At 43.1% G+C, this 15,656-nt stretch overlaps 1 protein-coding gene across 2 annotated transcripts; it reads left to right on the top strand.

The window, feature by feature from the left end:
- The first annotated feature begins 3,802 nt into the window (after window positions 1-3,802).
- On the top strand, window positions 3,803-10,226 carry nog2 (noggin 2). Of its 2 annotated transcripts, XM_058061787.1 has the most exons (4): window positions 3,803-4,374; window positions 5,923-6,015; window positions 6,895-7,029; window positions 8,808-10,226. In XM_058061787.1, exon 4 carries the CDS (start codon window positions 9,318-9,320, stop codon window positions 9,936-9,938), a length of 621 nt encoding a protein of 206 aa, XP_057917770.1. In that variant the 5' UTR covers window positions 3,803-4,374; window positions 5,923-6,015; window positions 6,895-7,029; window positions 8,808-9,317; the 3' UTR covers window positions 9,939-10,226. The 2 variants fall into 2 exon arrangements, with proteins under 2 accessions (XP_057917770.1, XP_057917771.1); XM_058061788.1 differs by lacking the exon at window positions 3,803-4,374 and having other exon boundaries at window positions 5,526-6,015.
- The last annotated feature ends 5,430 nt before the right edge of the window (window positions 10,227-15,656 follow it).

Below are 15,656 nucleotides of genomic sequence, written 5' to 3'. Positions count from 1 at the left end.
CACTTTGGGTACTTGAGGCTCTCTTGCTAGGTGCCAGCATGATAACATGTTAGCATTTTAGCATTCAAGCTAATTTACTCATGTCTAAAGGCAAATGCACACATGGCATGATGTTGGGACACTATGGGGCTGCCTTCACACTTTTGGACTTGGTGCTTTCTTGCTAGATGCTACCATGCTAACTGTTAGCATGTTAGCATTATTCATTAGTTATTTTTGCAAAACCAAGGTAGAGTGAGGTAGCGATGTTTAAACTGAGATGTAGCGAAATTTCAAATATCCATTGAAATGAATGTTGACTTGTTAGTTGAATCCAAATTTGTAAAAATATTTCTCCACGTATGTTGACAATAAAAAATGTAGTAGAATTTTCATTCATATTAACGTTAATACTTGAACATGGTAGTGCAACTCTTGAATTGAATGTTGTCAGTTGACTTTTTCGTGAGTTACCAAGTTTGTCATTGACTCTTTAATGCTCACTTGTTTGTTTTAAAAATTAAGTTCTCTTATGTCATGAATTTGATGAAAATGATTGTTTGCAGAAAAATATCGCAGAAAATTGTCAACTTTTTTAATGCAATTTCATACAAAATTAGAGTGCAAACATTTAACACTGACGTAAAAATAATAAATGACTGCATGCATGAACATGGCCAGCGGTCCAATCAATAGCTAGATTCATAGAGCGCTAGCACAAACATGGATTTCCCAATTTTCTTTTGTGAATGCACACTTGTTCTCACAGCTCTCGACTGGCCAAATCCAAGGTTAAATAAGGTCAACAAGGTTATTGGCACAAACCACAATTGTGATTCTGTGTGCCTCCTAGACTGACACCAGCACAGATCTCTGGTATCAATAGCTCCTTGTTGATCTACTCTCGCTTTTTCTCTGTGCACGACTTGTGAAAGTTATTGGAGTGTGAATGCGTTTAACAGCCTCTGTCTGCTGCCCTGTGGATGCAGAGTGCTGACTGCTGTCTGCCTCCTGCCTCATAGGTCTCTTTTGTCTACCGCCATGTGAAGGTTTCCACTTCAGTGACGTGTCCTTTGTTGGGGGATTGACAAGCCCAAATTTGATCTCAGAATTCACAGATGAATCAATTACAAAGCTGATGAAGCTATCTAAAGAGCCCGGACTTGAACCGTTTGATTTTGTCCAATTTAGTACACAATGTGTTGACCTATGAATGACTAATATTCATGAACTATTAACATCCTACTGGTTAAAATTGGTCAAAATATTTGTCCACATGGATGAAGGACAAAAAGGTATCAATGTAAAATATATTATGTGAATGAATGAAAGAACAGGTAGGATCAAATAAACTCTTCTTCTTCCTCCATATTTTCGGAGACAAAATTAGAAAGTGGTGTTCGGCAGTAGTCCAGAAGTCCTCGGGAGAGCTTGGGAGTGGGACTACAAAATCAGGCGACACGTTTGATAAGTTTGCTGCAATTTCTGCTGTGTGGGAATCGTTTGTCACCAACTGCATCAAATGCAACAGCCCTGGGTGACACATCACTATTGATGGACACCTTTGCCCAACTCGCTGCTGTTTCCTGCAGTTCATTGCAACAAAACCTGACAAGTATGGGATCAAATTTTGGTAATGGTAATGGTAATGGTAATGGTTTTATTTCATTTGAGAATGCATCGGATTACAATTGAGTGCATCACATAATCAGTTCACAGTTCCACATGTCCAAAAGGAGTAGGAAGAAGCAAAGCTTATTAAATCCTACCCCGCTATCTGGTACTTTTACAATCAGTAACTGTTACATTTGTTCACTTCCTGCTTTCCTAATATTGTTTGTTTGTTTTTTTATATAATTGTGTTCAATATTTTTTATTTATTTATTTGATTTTTTGTCACATACCGCAGTACAAGATACTTGAGGTAGGAGTATTGTATATTTGAAGTACAGTGCAAATCGTGGTTTTCATTATTAATCGGTTCCAGAAGGACCGGCGAAAAACATTTGTTCACTTCCTGCTTTCCTAATATAGTTTTTTGTTGGTTTTTGGGGTTTTTTGGAGTGGCTTGTGACCTGAAATCGAAATATACAGTATCTGCAATGTCCTCCCATATCTTTAGAAGGACCCCAAGAGCCGTGACGTTAATAATTTGATTGTTCTTAGGTTATCAGCAGTGTCTGTTCCAGCCGAATGAGGCATTCTCATTGACTATGACAGGTGGGTGGGAATGGGTGTTGCCTGTCAAGTTCCCATTGAAAAAAAGTTGTATTAATCCTTCATTGAGACATCTTGAGATCTTTTTTTTCTTAATTTCCAGACTTAACCGCACTTAAGTCTTCCCAATTCCTCATGACTTCATTACTCCTCTTCAGTGTTTCATGCATACCTCAGCCCACAGAAAGAAAGGCAGACGCTGGTGTTTGCTCATGGCTCCAGGGGCTTGCTGCCCCCGATTAGCAAACCAGTCTGAGTCAACATCTGCTACATCCCTTAGACAAACTATCTATCGGCCTTGTTGTCAGACCGGGAGGCACCCCCCGGGCGGCGGTGCGCGCTCGCACGTTGGCGAGACATTTCCCAAGGCCTTCCCAGTTCTCCTGGCACATCGGCAGGCCATCACCAAAAAGGAAAAAAAATACAGGGTCGCTGCTTGGTTTTGGTTTGCGTCTCGACCCGACCTGTGCGGTGCCTCGTGACCTTAATGTGGTTTCAGCAGGCATCCCGCCGTGAAGACGCCGTCGCCGAATTTCCCTTTTGTTTTTGTTACGCAGTGCCAGTCTGTGAAGTATCTTGGCTCCAGACTCAACAGAACACACATGCTGCGGGCACAAGAACATCTGTTGTGGTCAGCGGCTGCGGGCAAACGTTTTCGTTTTGGACACGATGGATTGCGGCAGCACAATGGCTTAGCGGTCGCACGGAATGCAGGCACTCGTGGTGAGGGTTTACCTAGCTTACCCTCGTCAGACGACACTTTCATTAGCCGGAAAAAGTTTGTCTTATAGTCTACCCTGATCTATACACCATAGGTATAGTCTTTGTTCACGGTCGTTGTTTACATTTTGACATATATGAAATGGCGGAGAAAGATGCAGAACTTATTTAACCGTACCCCGACCACAAGTACGATTTAACGTTTTTGTCATGTTCGTACTGCCCAAAATATACAGATATGTCCCAATCGTGTGAGGGTTGGATGTATTTATTTTCTGAGAGATAGTCCCCTTAAAAAATACCCTTGACGTATTTGGTCCCCGAGAAAGTACCAAATGTTACCTTTAAATCCAATAACTAGCTTTTATGGTTTATATTATTATAGATTTACAGCAGTTTTCAGGAAGCTGATACGTCTAAAAAGCACTTAAAAAATCTAAGCTTTAGGTTTGAACATCCATCCACCCGACCCCCACCCCTTACTTCTTTTTTTTCTTTCTATCTTCTTGCTTGTGCGTCCCCTCTTGGCTGTTGTGCCACCGTGGAGACAGCGGCAACAGTGACTCTATTGTAAACGATGGGAATTGGGCAACGGGCCAATGATGTCATCCTGCCATAGGGAAGACCAGCGGGAACGCCCTCCTGGCGTTTCGGAATGCACTATTTTTTCCTGTTGTTTTTTCCGGTAGGCGGTGATCAATTTAATTCCACCCTCATCGCTCCCTGCTTGCTCCAGGGCGAGGAGCAAAAAGGATGAGCGGGGGGTACCCTCTTTTGGATCTTTTTTTTTTTTACCCCATACTTTCATTTTGTGAGTAATGGAATGCCATGAGGTCACACCAGTTCGTAGTCGGTGGGCATCATTACTGAAGAATAGGAGCAATTCATCAAGCAAAAAGGGCCAATGGCTTACAAAAAACTTAAGTCCTTCACTCAATGTGAAGAACTGTTAATAAAGTTTTTCTTTAAAGGAAAACTACATGTCTTTCTCTTTTCTGTGCATTCTAAAGAAACAGCTAAAAGAGGCACCTATTCCGCTTAACATCTTCTAAAACAACCTCAACAAACCAACAAAAACACACCATTTACATAATGTGACCTGTATATTAACCGAGCTACAGCAACATTGTTGTTATTGTTGTTATTGTTATAGCGACTAGCTTCACCACACACTCATCATCATCAGCATTTGAATGCTTCAGGCCACTACTGAAAGGTAAGGCTACATATTATACATATAAGTTCTAGAAATGCCTAAAATGACCAAAATACGGCACAATTCTGTAAGTATTACATATTATCATAAATATACCTGTTACAGCATATATATAAAAACCACAAAACCTCGTTGGAGGTTGAATAGTGGTCTTTGTGGGCATTTTTCCTTGAAAGAGTAGTTACACTCCATGACTGTAGAGGGAGCCTGTGAGCAATATGATAATGAGCAGGTAGCATATGGTGAGTTTCATTTTTCTTCTATTAAACTCAAGCAATAGCATTTTGATGCTATTCTGACCAGCCAGGACACCTAGCATGCTGTGTTAGACATAATGTTAAGATGTGGACTAGTATTGTTAGTTTTTAGCATGCTAATGCTAGGCTTCTTAATGTTTCAGCCTTTCATGCTATGTTAGCCTTAGCATCAGTGCTAAAGTTGCTGTTCAGATTTGTTTTCAGGGCATGTTGAAATGTTGAAAATTGTATCTTAAAGATAAAATAATGATTATATTGGGACATAAGGTAGTAATACAGTCCAGTGTTGTTTGTTTTTTTATGTAACCGTACTGTTTCAGTCCACATATGTAGAAGGAGGCTAGCATTAGCATTCATTGAGTGCTACAACTGCCCATATGTTTCATTCATGCCCAATATTCATCTTTTATGTCAACTTATGTGTTCATTTACTTTGGCTGCCGTATTAAGACAGGTAGCATACCAATTTCAGGTCACAAAATTGTTACAATCCAGTCTAGTGAGTCAAAAACAAAAACAAATCCAAACCAATCTGCCATGCTGATAATTTAGACAGCAGATAAAACTCAAGTTCCCTTATTGTTTAGAACAGGAATTGGCAAATCTCATGTTGTGATTGATTATGCGTGAAATCAAAAGTAAAGAAATAAAAATGTGTGTGCCTAAGCCAACGAGCCGTCTAAAATAGGATTGCTGTGAATCACAACGTTTTCTCCATCACAACTTGCATGGAAACTAAACAAAACGATGCCATGCTTCTTTGTAATGATTGCGTCAGGCTGCTTGGACATAATCGCCTTTTTGTCATCGTAAATAGAGAAATGGCATCGCTTTGATGCTGTTTACTGAAAAAAAAATAATTTAGCGATCGGTTTGTAAATCGGGGGAGTGAGAAAAATATAGAAGCGGGGCCTTAAAAGTTGCGTTAACGGGAGACAGATTTTTGATACGCTTCCCAAGCCATCTGCTTTGGGTTAAAGCTCGGAGACGAAAACGAGCGGGGGGGAGAGAAGTGGAGCATTGGAGAACACGGTGAGGGCAATGGGGGGGGGGGGGGGGGGGGGGTACAGTATTGACAGGCGATGATGGAAAGATATTCAATTTTTTGCTTAGAATTGTTGTGGTACAAGGAGAAGAATTCTTTCATGGCCGCAATAGAAAAATATAGGAACATTGTTGTATATAAACATATCAACAAAACCACCTAAAATCCTGATAAATAGTCATGGGAAAATCCCATCGGATGCCATAATTTATGTATTTATTTTCATATGTACAATAATCTCTTGTTTACCACGGTTAATTGGTTTCAGGCTCGACCGTGATCAGTAAGTAAAACAGTTTACGACCTTGTAAATACGATTTTTAACGAACAACCATATAGTCATATCGGAGGTGAGTGGCAGGCGGACAGGAAGTGACTTTGAAGGTTACTCGACTGCTTAGTTTATGCTGTTATTTTTCTGACTAATACATTTTGTGGTGGAACTGTTATTAAACTCATAAGTACTGACTTGATTTTTTTTTCCACAGCCCAACATGAGAAAGATTGGTTGGAAAAAAAAACATGGCCGCATCTCGAAAAACATCAACCCAAGTCATTGACCATGTGTCGAGATTCTCCAGGTAGCGTCTTCAGCAAACTGCATAGGGGGCACCACAAAAATGTAGTATACTGTGACTGTAAAACTATAGTTTATCAAAAGTTTGGGGACACTTTCTCATGTTATTGATTTCAAAGGTGTCTCCAAACTTTTGACTGTTGAATTATTTTTTGCCACATTCCTTCTCATAAAATCTGGCATTCCCTCCAAGATATGTTTTGGGTGTTTATGTGACTGGTGTCTTTCCACCCGCCTGTGCCATTCTACCAATCCCCAGTGGGCATAGCCAGCCAGTCTGGCCAGGCCTGCCCCTTGCTGTGCCCCCGTGCTAGATAAGCCCCTGCCTGGACCTTGGGTAGACCTTTGTATGGAGCCATAGGGGTGTTAGTGTGTGTTTGTGTATGTGTTATGTGTGTATAGCATTCAGCCAAAAAGAGGAGAAGGGGGTCCTATCTGTGCCTAAGGGCCACCACCACCCCCCCCCCCCCCCCCCCCCCAGCCCCCGACGCACCCTCACCATGTGCCCTATTGAGACCTAAGGGAGCGTGAACAATCACTGCAAAACCAAAGAGCTAAGTCCTCTTGTTATACAAGCCCAATTTTCGGCAAAACACCCCATTGGGGCTCCCACCCCCCACTGTCCCCAGCACCCCCCCACACACATATACACACACACAGCACTCGTCAGAGGTTGACGGGCTTCGTTAAAGCGAGCCGGGCTCCTTTTATGGCGTTATTTAATTAGCCATTCCACAGTAAACGGCCATCCGGCACCTCTTCTCCACACCATGGTCACCTCTCTCCTCCTCTTCCTCATGCACTAACTAAGCAAAATATGGGGGGGGGGGTTGTGTGCTGGTCCCCCTACCACCTCCGTGGGGTGTTCTCTCTTACTCTGCAGACATCCGAGAAGACAATGGACCCAGCCTGCTGTCCTACAGTAACCGGCTCAGCCCGTCTGTCCCCGCTGCCCACTGAGAGGTCTACACTGGCACCCTAATCATCCATCACATGACCACCTGACATACAGAGAGGGGTAACCAGGAATGTCTCAATAACATACTGCATTGTTTCACCTAATAATGCATAATGCTTAAACCAGCTTAAAATGGTAAAGCTACACAAAATGTGACACATTTGTCCAATGGAAAAAGCTATTTTGACCCCACATTGATCTTAGCATAATCTAATACAAAACCTTCATTTGGAATTATTACAGTTTATATGTGTCCACCAGAGGGCGCTAATGTTTCCCATTCAGAGCATGCTGCAAAATTCCAAAAATCCTTATGTGCTCTTTGCTATATACGTGTCCCCTCCATCTGGTACTTTTACAATCAGTAACTTACATTTGTTCACTTCCTGCTTTCCTAATATAGTCTAAGGTTTTTTTGTTTGTTTGTTTTTTTATTAAAAATTTTTTTTTTTGGGTGGCTTCTGAAATCTAAATATACAGTATCTGTATGTCCTCCCATATCTTTGCAAGGACCCCAAGAGCTGTAATGTTATTTTATTTTTTTATAGTATATGAAATAGTAAATAACTACAGTTTTTATAGTTATTTTATAGTTTTTATTTATTTGTTTGTTTTTATTTTTTATTTATTTCTTGATTTTTCTTTACACGTACCAAAGTACGAGGTGATATGACCATACAATGACATAATGGCTACCATAGTAACTGTCAATATAGTGATATATATATATAGCACATCATGACTGGTCCAAGACTCTTCATCCTTGTATTTAGCAAACATCAACTAAAACATGATATCAATATTTCATGCTGATGTAGTTTTAAAATGGAAGAATATAATATGTGATATTTTTACAGCAGTTTTGGTGACGTTTTTTTTTCAATCTGATGAGAAAAAAATGCAAGAAAGTTAATGTATAAATCATTCACCCATCTCGGTGCTCATCAAATATGATTCATATATACTATATATTGTAGGTTGAAGTGGAAAATATGAATACAGTTTTGGGAAGCAGACTTTTTTTTTTTTACTTAAAACATTTTAAGTGTTAATTAAGTTGCTATGCACCCCCAACCCTTATATGACTAGCATCAGGCAGGACCATGCAGACTGTGCTGGATCGACGCCCTCTAGTGCCCACCACAAAAAAGCCCACTAATGAATTGCGTGTGTGTGTTTAAATCTAAATTAGAATGCATTTAATCCCACAATTAGTTTCCTAGAAAAAAAAAGTCCAGCATGGTGCATAATGAGTGCTTAGCATGGGAAAGTTGAGTTTATCCGTGTCCATTTATAGCCCTTAATTACGCGCCTATTTTGTGACCCCTGAGTTCAACGGGGCCAATTCCTGTGTGGACCCAAATCCTGATGAACAAAGGTGGAATGTGATGCCTCCTTCCTCCTCTCCTTAAACCATCCAAGCAGTATGGAAGCTCTCCTATTGACAGCGTATTGAAACTATTACGTGCATCTCAGCCAATAATTCCGACACATGCGCAGATCTGAATCATTCGAATGTTGCAGTCATGTGTGCGTTAGGACCCTGTTGATTGTGCCTGACATTTTCCACGTTGCGAGGGGAGGGTTCCGAGAGGGGTTGGCCCAAGGGGAGGGAGGGGGGGGGGCTGTCAATCAGTGAGAGTGGCCGAGGGTGGGCAGGCCCCTTTGACACTTTGTAACGTCGGAGGGGGATATTTAACTTGGGACTGAGCGCCCACTCGCTTACAGACACGCTCACCCACGCACACGGTGTGCCTCTCTCTCTCTGTCTCTTTCTCTCTCTCTCTATCTCTCTCTCTCTCTCTCTCCCACACATACACACGCTCACACTCCTCCAGCAAGGACACACTCAAGTGGGGGAGCTTCTGGAAGCAAGGATTTTTCAGCACCCTTCCACATTTGGAGACTCTCGCCATGCACGAGAAGGAGCTCTGCGTGGACACAGGGGTGCACTGAAACTGTCATGCTCCTCATGACGTGGAATAATATGCACAAATGGGCTGTTTTTGGCTGCTTTTTTTGACTTGTGGAATACTACAACGCTGCTAAAGACCTTTTGTTGCGCACAAGTGGAAAGAAGAGGGAGAGTGCCTCATTGCCGGGCACCTTGTGGGTGCGCTCAGCAGTCTTGTTTCCATGCGGCTCTGTCATCCCGTGGCTTCTCGTCGTCCCAGTGGTCACCATGACAACCACAAGGAGCCCAAAGTGAATCCAAGGCGTCCGAAAGAGTTCCCCTTCCCCTTTATCTTCGCGATTGAAGACATTTTCGCAGCAGCCGCGGGGTTTATTTAAAGTGTTGTCCTTTTAAATAGAAGTGTCATTTACTGTGCGTAAAAGCAAGAGGAACCATGGTTCCGGTGCTCCTCTACATGCTGCTGTGTGTCCACCTCGGAGTGTGCCAGCACTACCTTCGCCTCCGTCCATCCCCCAGCGACCACCTGCCAGTCCCGGACCTCAAGGAGGACCCCGACCCGGATTACGACCCCAGGGAGCAGGACTTGTCTGAGAGGACTCTGAGGAAAAAGCTGGGCAGCCACTTTGACCCCAACTTCATGTCCATCAGCGCGCCTGTGCTCACCAACTTCTCGGCACCAGACGTCAAGCTGCAGGGGCCCATGCCCAATGAGATCAAGAAGCTGGAGCTCACAGAGACCCCCTATGGGAAGCGTGTCAAAGTGGGCAAGAAGGCGCGGAGGAAATTCCTCCAGTGGCTGTGGACCTACACGCACTGTCCCGTGGTGTACACCTGGAAGGACTTGGGAGTGAGGTTCTGGCCACGCTACATTAAGGAGGGCAACTGCTTCTCGGAGCGCTCCTGTTCATTCCCAGAGGGGATGTCTTGCAAACCTGTCAAGTCCATCAACAAGATATTCCTACGGTGGTACTGCCAAGGCTTTTTAAGACAGAAATACTGTACGTGGATACAGGTGCAGTACCCCATCATCTCAGAGTGCAAGTGTTCATGCTGAAGACGTGGGTGGATGGAGGTGTGGAGGTGTGGAGCTTGGACTGGTTTCTATTGCACTGTTAACTCTCTCCAGAGGTGGGCACCATAGCAAATCTATTTTTTTATATAGCATTTTAAAGTGAAATACCAACATTGTACATATTTAAGAGGAATGCAGCTATTTTTTCTAATTGAACCAGGACCATATTTTATTGTCAACACTTTTTGGGGGGAGGGGGTGGGTGGGTGGGAGATGACACCATGCAGCACTTCATATGGAAGAGCTTTTTTTTTTTTAAGAGACATTGAAGATATGCTACACCTCTCCAAGAGGTGACTTTTCTTTGTTGTTGTTTGTTTTTCAACTGACTGTTATTTCACTGCAATGCTGCCTAGAGTTTTTGTATAATATTAATATCAATATTAATTAAAAAACACAAAAGGTGAGGTTAAAGATTATATATGAATAAAGGCGTGAACTCAGCTTTTTTTTCTCTTTGGGGAATACATAGTATTGTAGAAATCTGTACGTTTTATTTATTATTTTGTGATTATAGAGCAAAAGAGAATAGCAGAGTATACCAGAATAAAAAAAAAACATATGGGAGATGTCTACTTGAATTATCCAAAAAATAAACAATTGAAGAAAAAAAACCCACAAGTGTACATGCATTTTTAGCAATAAAGAGTATATGTTGTCATCATGTCTTAGTGTATAGGATACTTGATTAGCCCACGCTCCAGGGATTTCTGCCTTCTGAGTGGAGAAAGTTGGTGATTTACTACGCTGCGTAATGCGCATAGCTCAACTACCACAACTGGCATGCATTTGTGGAAGGGGAATGACGGGGGGGGGGTAACAAATGTGTGCTGCTGCCGAGGTGCTAACATAACGGCTCAAATATGATACAGACGTTTCAAACCGTGTCTGTCTGCAGCATGCATGCAAGCAAGCATGCAGGCAAGCAGGCAAGCAGCTTCTGGACGCCGCACACAAGTTCCACTGAGGTATTTGGAGACCGGCGCCTATTCTAGTCTGACCACCCTGCACTGAAGGGGGGGGGGGGGGGGGTAGAGAAGGAAGGAGAGGGCAGAAAAACAAAACAAAGCCCATAAAAACAAGCATGATTTCTTTAAATAGAAGCCAATAAGCTTAGTTTGCAGTGCGCCAATTGCGTGCGTAAAAGTACGCGTTTGTGCCTTGGCTGGATTTGACACTTGCCGCCCAGCCATTGTGACAGACAGGAGCCACTGAAGGGATTTGGTAAGCAGAGGAGGCTGGGAAGAGGGACGGCAGCATGCCAGTAAAGAAGGAGGAGGGGAAAGAGGGGGGGGGGGGCTGCTTTCCTTACTGTCAGCTTCGTTCTTGATGATGTCTAGGGGTTTTTTAGAAAGTGCGTCTCTGACTCGACGGCGCCACTCAGCCGCCCCCTCTCGACTGCGCAGAATGAAGCACTTTGGGAAACAGTAACCCTTTCACAGCCTCGGCCCCGGAGAGTATTTTAGAAGCGTGTGAAAGGCAATATGCCCGCCTGCCCGCCTGCCTGCCTGCATTGCTCCCAGTCCAGCCACTGAGGTGCATGCATGCACACCTTGGAGACCCATCAGTGCCTCCCACCTAAAGTGAAAAACCTCACCACGTGACATTTGTGGCACCCTCAAGTGGTCAATGATTTATGGTACCAGTATCCAAAGCGCAGCCTGGGGGCCATTTTTGGCTCCTTTTTGACCTTCCTTTGTTTACAGACACGTCCTTGTCATAACAAATTTCAGGTGATTCGGCAAAACGTCTTAAAGTTACGGTGAGTGTTTTGTAGAGCTTATTGAGTTATAATTCATTTTTGAGTTAATCTGATCTTATTTGGTCAAAGAGCGCCACCATGTGATTTATCTATCAGGATTTTAAGAGGTGCAGTTCTGGAGAAAACCTCTATTCTTATAGTCCAGTGGGTATCAGTTTTGTTTCTGTGTACCCCCCACTGGGGTACACAAATGTTTTTGCATCCCGCTGATTTGAAATACTATTGAGAAACTCATTCATTCACTCATTTTCTACCACTTATCCTCACAAGGGTCTTGGGGGTTGCTGGAGCCTATCCCAGCTGTCTTTGGGACGAGAGGCGGGGTACACCCTGGACTGGTCGCCAGCCAGCCAATCACAGGGCACATATAGACAAACAACCATTCACACTCACATTCATACCTATGGACAATTTGGAGTCGCCAATTAACCTAGCATGTTTTTGGAATGTGGGAGGAAACCGGAGTACCCGGAGAAAACCCACGCATGCACGGGGAGAACATGCAAACTCCACACAGAGATGGCCGAGGGTGGAATTGAACTTCTTGCTGTGTGCAGGTGCAGAAGGCTCATTGACACTTACAGAAATCGCTTAATTGCAGTGATCTCCTCAAAAGGTTGTGCAACAAAATATGAAGTTATGGGTACCATCATTTTCGTCTAGGCCTGTTTTATTAATTAGTTTTTGTTGATAATTATGTTAATCAACAATTCAAAAGTGATGGCTGATTTTGATTTAATTCTCAATAAATATGTATGTATTGGTAAAAAAAATAATAAACAAAAAAAACTCCTTGCTGTGTGGCCTGCGTGCTAACCACTCGGCCACCGTGCAGCCCTATTGAGAAACTGATCGTATTTATTTATTAACGTGTACTGTACCAGTAATAAACCAGTACAATGCCACAAAATGGAGAGCAGTGAAGCATACAAGGCATAGCATACGAGTGTCAAACTGCATGCTGAGTACAACAAATCCATGCATGTTGGTCGTTCTGCACTAACATTGGTAGGCCACCCTCCCCCCACCCCCTCATCCCCAGCAATTCACCGCCATTCCCCAGGGGGACCCACCCTGGTCCTATGCATTCAGAGTTCAGAGAATTATAAATGCAAACCAGCAGGTGGGGCCAAATGACTTCAGAGGTGATCCACACCAGTAATCTGGAGAGATCCTCTTCTTTAGAGTTGTCATTCTCGATTGATTTGGCTGCTGGGCCCACCATCACCCCTTAATGACTGATATTTTATGATTTTAAATCAATACAGTAGTGTAATGTAGTGTATGAAATATATGGACCATACAGCTCCTTTCTCCCAGTAGAGAAAATATCTCAATCCTTAGATGAGCCTCCTGTCTTCGCTTGCTGGGAATACGCCGACGTGTCCTAATTTACTACTTCACACCATTCATGGAAGCTTAAACGCTCATTGCGTTACAAATGCGTTGTTAAGACCCCATCACAATAAACACTGTCTTCTTTGTGCGGGGGGGATGAGAAGTGTTTAGGGTGCAGGATTTTGGCACCACTTGGGGAAGGATTTGGGGAACATATGCCTGTGCAAGGTGAAGTCAAGGGTCGTCATACCTGTGTTGTGCACACACACACACACACATACACATAGATACACACAAATAGAGACAGACAGAGATGGAGACAAGGCTGCATGGTTGTAACTAAGGCCCAAACCCCATGGTGGTAAAAGCCAGTGAGTCAGCAGAGTTGAGGTTATTGATGATGACAGGGTATTAGATGGAGCACTGAAGAGGAGGGGGTTTCCTTACACACACACACACACACACACACACACCACATGAGTTGATGGAATGTTGGGTATCATCTGCAGTTGTGTCAAACATTAGTTAGCACTTAGGCATTAAGCTATATGTAAATTTGCAATACAAAAATTGACGTACTGAGACAAATATTCCAAAACAAATGATGTCTGTTGGAGTTCCATGCAATATGTACCAAAGCAGAGGCAAAATTTTAGACTTGGACCAAAATTTGAGAATGACTGGTCTATTTCAGACTGCATGGTAGTCGAGTGGTTAGCGTACAGGCCTCACAGCTAGGAGACCGGAGTTCAATTCCACTCTCGGCCAACTCACTTAACAAGAAAAGCAAATATCAACAGTAACGGTGTAACAGTGTTACCTTGGTTAACATCCACCCTGGTTAGCATGTTTTCTGTTAACAAACTAAATTTATACTGAAATTTTGCCTTGTCTTGCGAACACATGCTTGTTAAGCGTCCAAAATTAGCTTTTTTTGGTTAGAGTTTGGCTGCATGGTGGATGAGTGGTTAGCGCACAGGGCACACACCCAGGAGACCCGAGTTTGATTCCACCCTGCGCCGTCTCTCTGTGGAGTTTGCATGTTCTCCCCGTGTATGCGTGGGTTTTCTCCCACATTCCAAAAACATGCTGGTTAATTGGCGACTCCAAATTGTCCATAGGTATGAATGTGAGTGTGAATGGTTGTTTGTCTATATGTGCCCTGTGATTGGCTGGCCACCAGTCCAGGGTGTACCCCGCCTCTCGTCCCGAAGACAGCTGGCATAGGCTCCAGCACCCCCCGCGACCCTCGTGAGGATAAGCGGTAGAATGAATGGTTGAAGTCCGTTTTGGTTTAAGTTAGACATGAACCATAACCTTTGACCTCAGGTACTTCATTGAAAATCAATGTGTTATTGCAAGAGCAAACGACCCCAGAAAGTGTTCATTAAACGTGTTTAATGATTCAAATCTTTGTACTGACTTAGGAATTATAAGTCTGAGGTCACCGGAAGACAGCTGGGGTAGGCTCCAGCACCTCCATGACCCCCCGTGAGGATGAGCGGTAGAAAATGAATGAATGGTCTATTCCAGATGCCAAAAGGACCTGATTGATCATTTATACTGTTTGAAGTGCTTTAACAGCGTGTCTTTGTGCCTCTTCCAGTGCTTTGAGGTTGATCCTGGCTCAGGAGCACATCCATCACATCCATGACTTGACCTGGATTTCATTCAGTGGCCACAGGATTCATGACATGCCATGACATCAACACGGGTGGCCATGTTTGCCGCCGCACAACAGGTGACTTCAGTTGGAAATAACAGGCCATGGAAATGGAACCCCCAACCTCTCTAGTCATCACCATCAAGCGGGGCTTAGGACAATTAAGCAGACAGGCAAGAAATGCATGCGATGCCGTGAAGAGCCGCGGGTACATTCAACACGCCGTCTTAGTTCCTCCACTCTGGTTGACACTTAGTTTAGGAGATCTTTTATCACATGTGGCAAAGTGTGGCACATCACTGGAGACGACATCGCATTCTGGAGCTTTTTAAAGCTCGACCGCAACCATTCTGCATTCACGCTTGTAATAATGACACAGGCTGTTGTAGTTTGTTGTACTGAATCTAATTAGACAACTTGTTTAACTCTTTATGGAGGGAACACATTGCCAAAATACCGAAGTATAAATCCATAAATAGAGTTGTGGGTGGCTTGGAAAATACAGTACATTGCTTTTGTTCCGTTTCCATAGTGACGCTGAGGGACTCAAGTATACATTGTACTTTTTAGAAAATCTTTAACGAAATGTTTTCACGTCCCCCCAATTTGAAAAAATATGAATAAACTGACATATATATATATATACTTATTTATCTGTACTCTACAGACTGAACCCAGAACTGAAACCAGCTGTGAAAGCATACAAGCATATTCAAGAGTCCAATTGCATGCTGGGAAAGACAAATTCGTAGAGTAGACAGTACACGCCCCCCTGAGAGTTTGCCCCCACCCACCCTCTATTTGAAAAGCACTACACTAAAGTGAGTATTCATAAAGGAAAAATGTGTAAAAAAAAAAAAAGGCAAAATAATGCATTACATTGAATAAATATTACATAAAAGTTTAAATTAAACAACAACATATGGTTCCCCATCCT

This window comes from Doryrhamphus excisus, chromosome 22 (assembly GCF_030265055.1).
Source record: "Doryrhamphus excisus isolate RoL2022-K1 chromosome 22, RoL_Dexc_1.0, whole genome shotgun sequence".
Classification (NCBI taxonomy): domain Eukaryota; kingdom Metazoa; phylum Chordata; class Actinopteri; order Syngnathiformes; family Syngnathidae; genus Doryrhamphus; species Doryrhamphus excisus.
The sequence above is the reverse complement of the archived record's forward strand: the minus strand, read 5'-3'. Positions and strand labels throughout refer to the sequence as shown.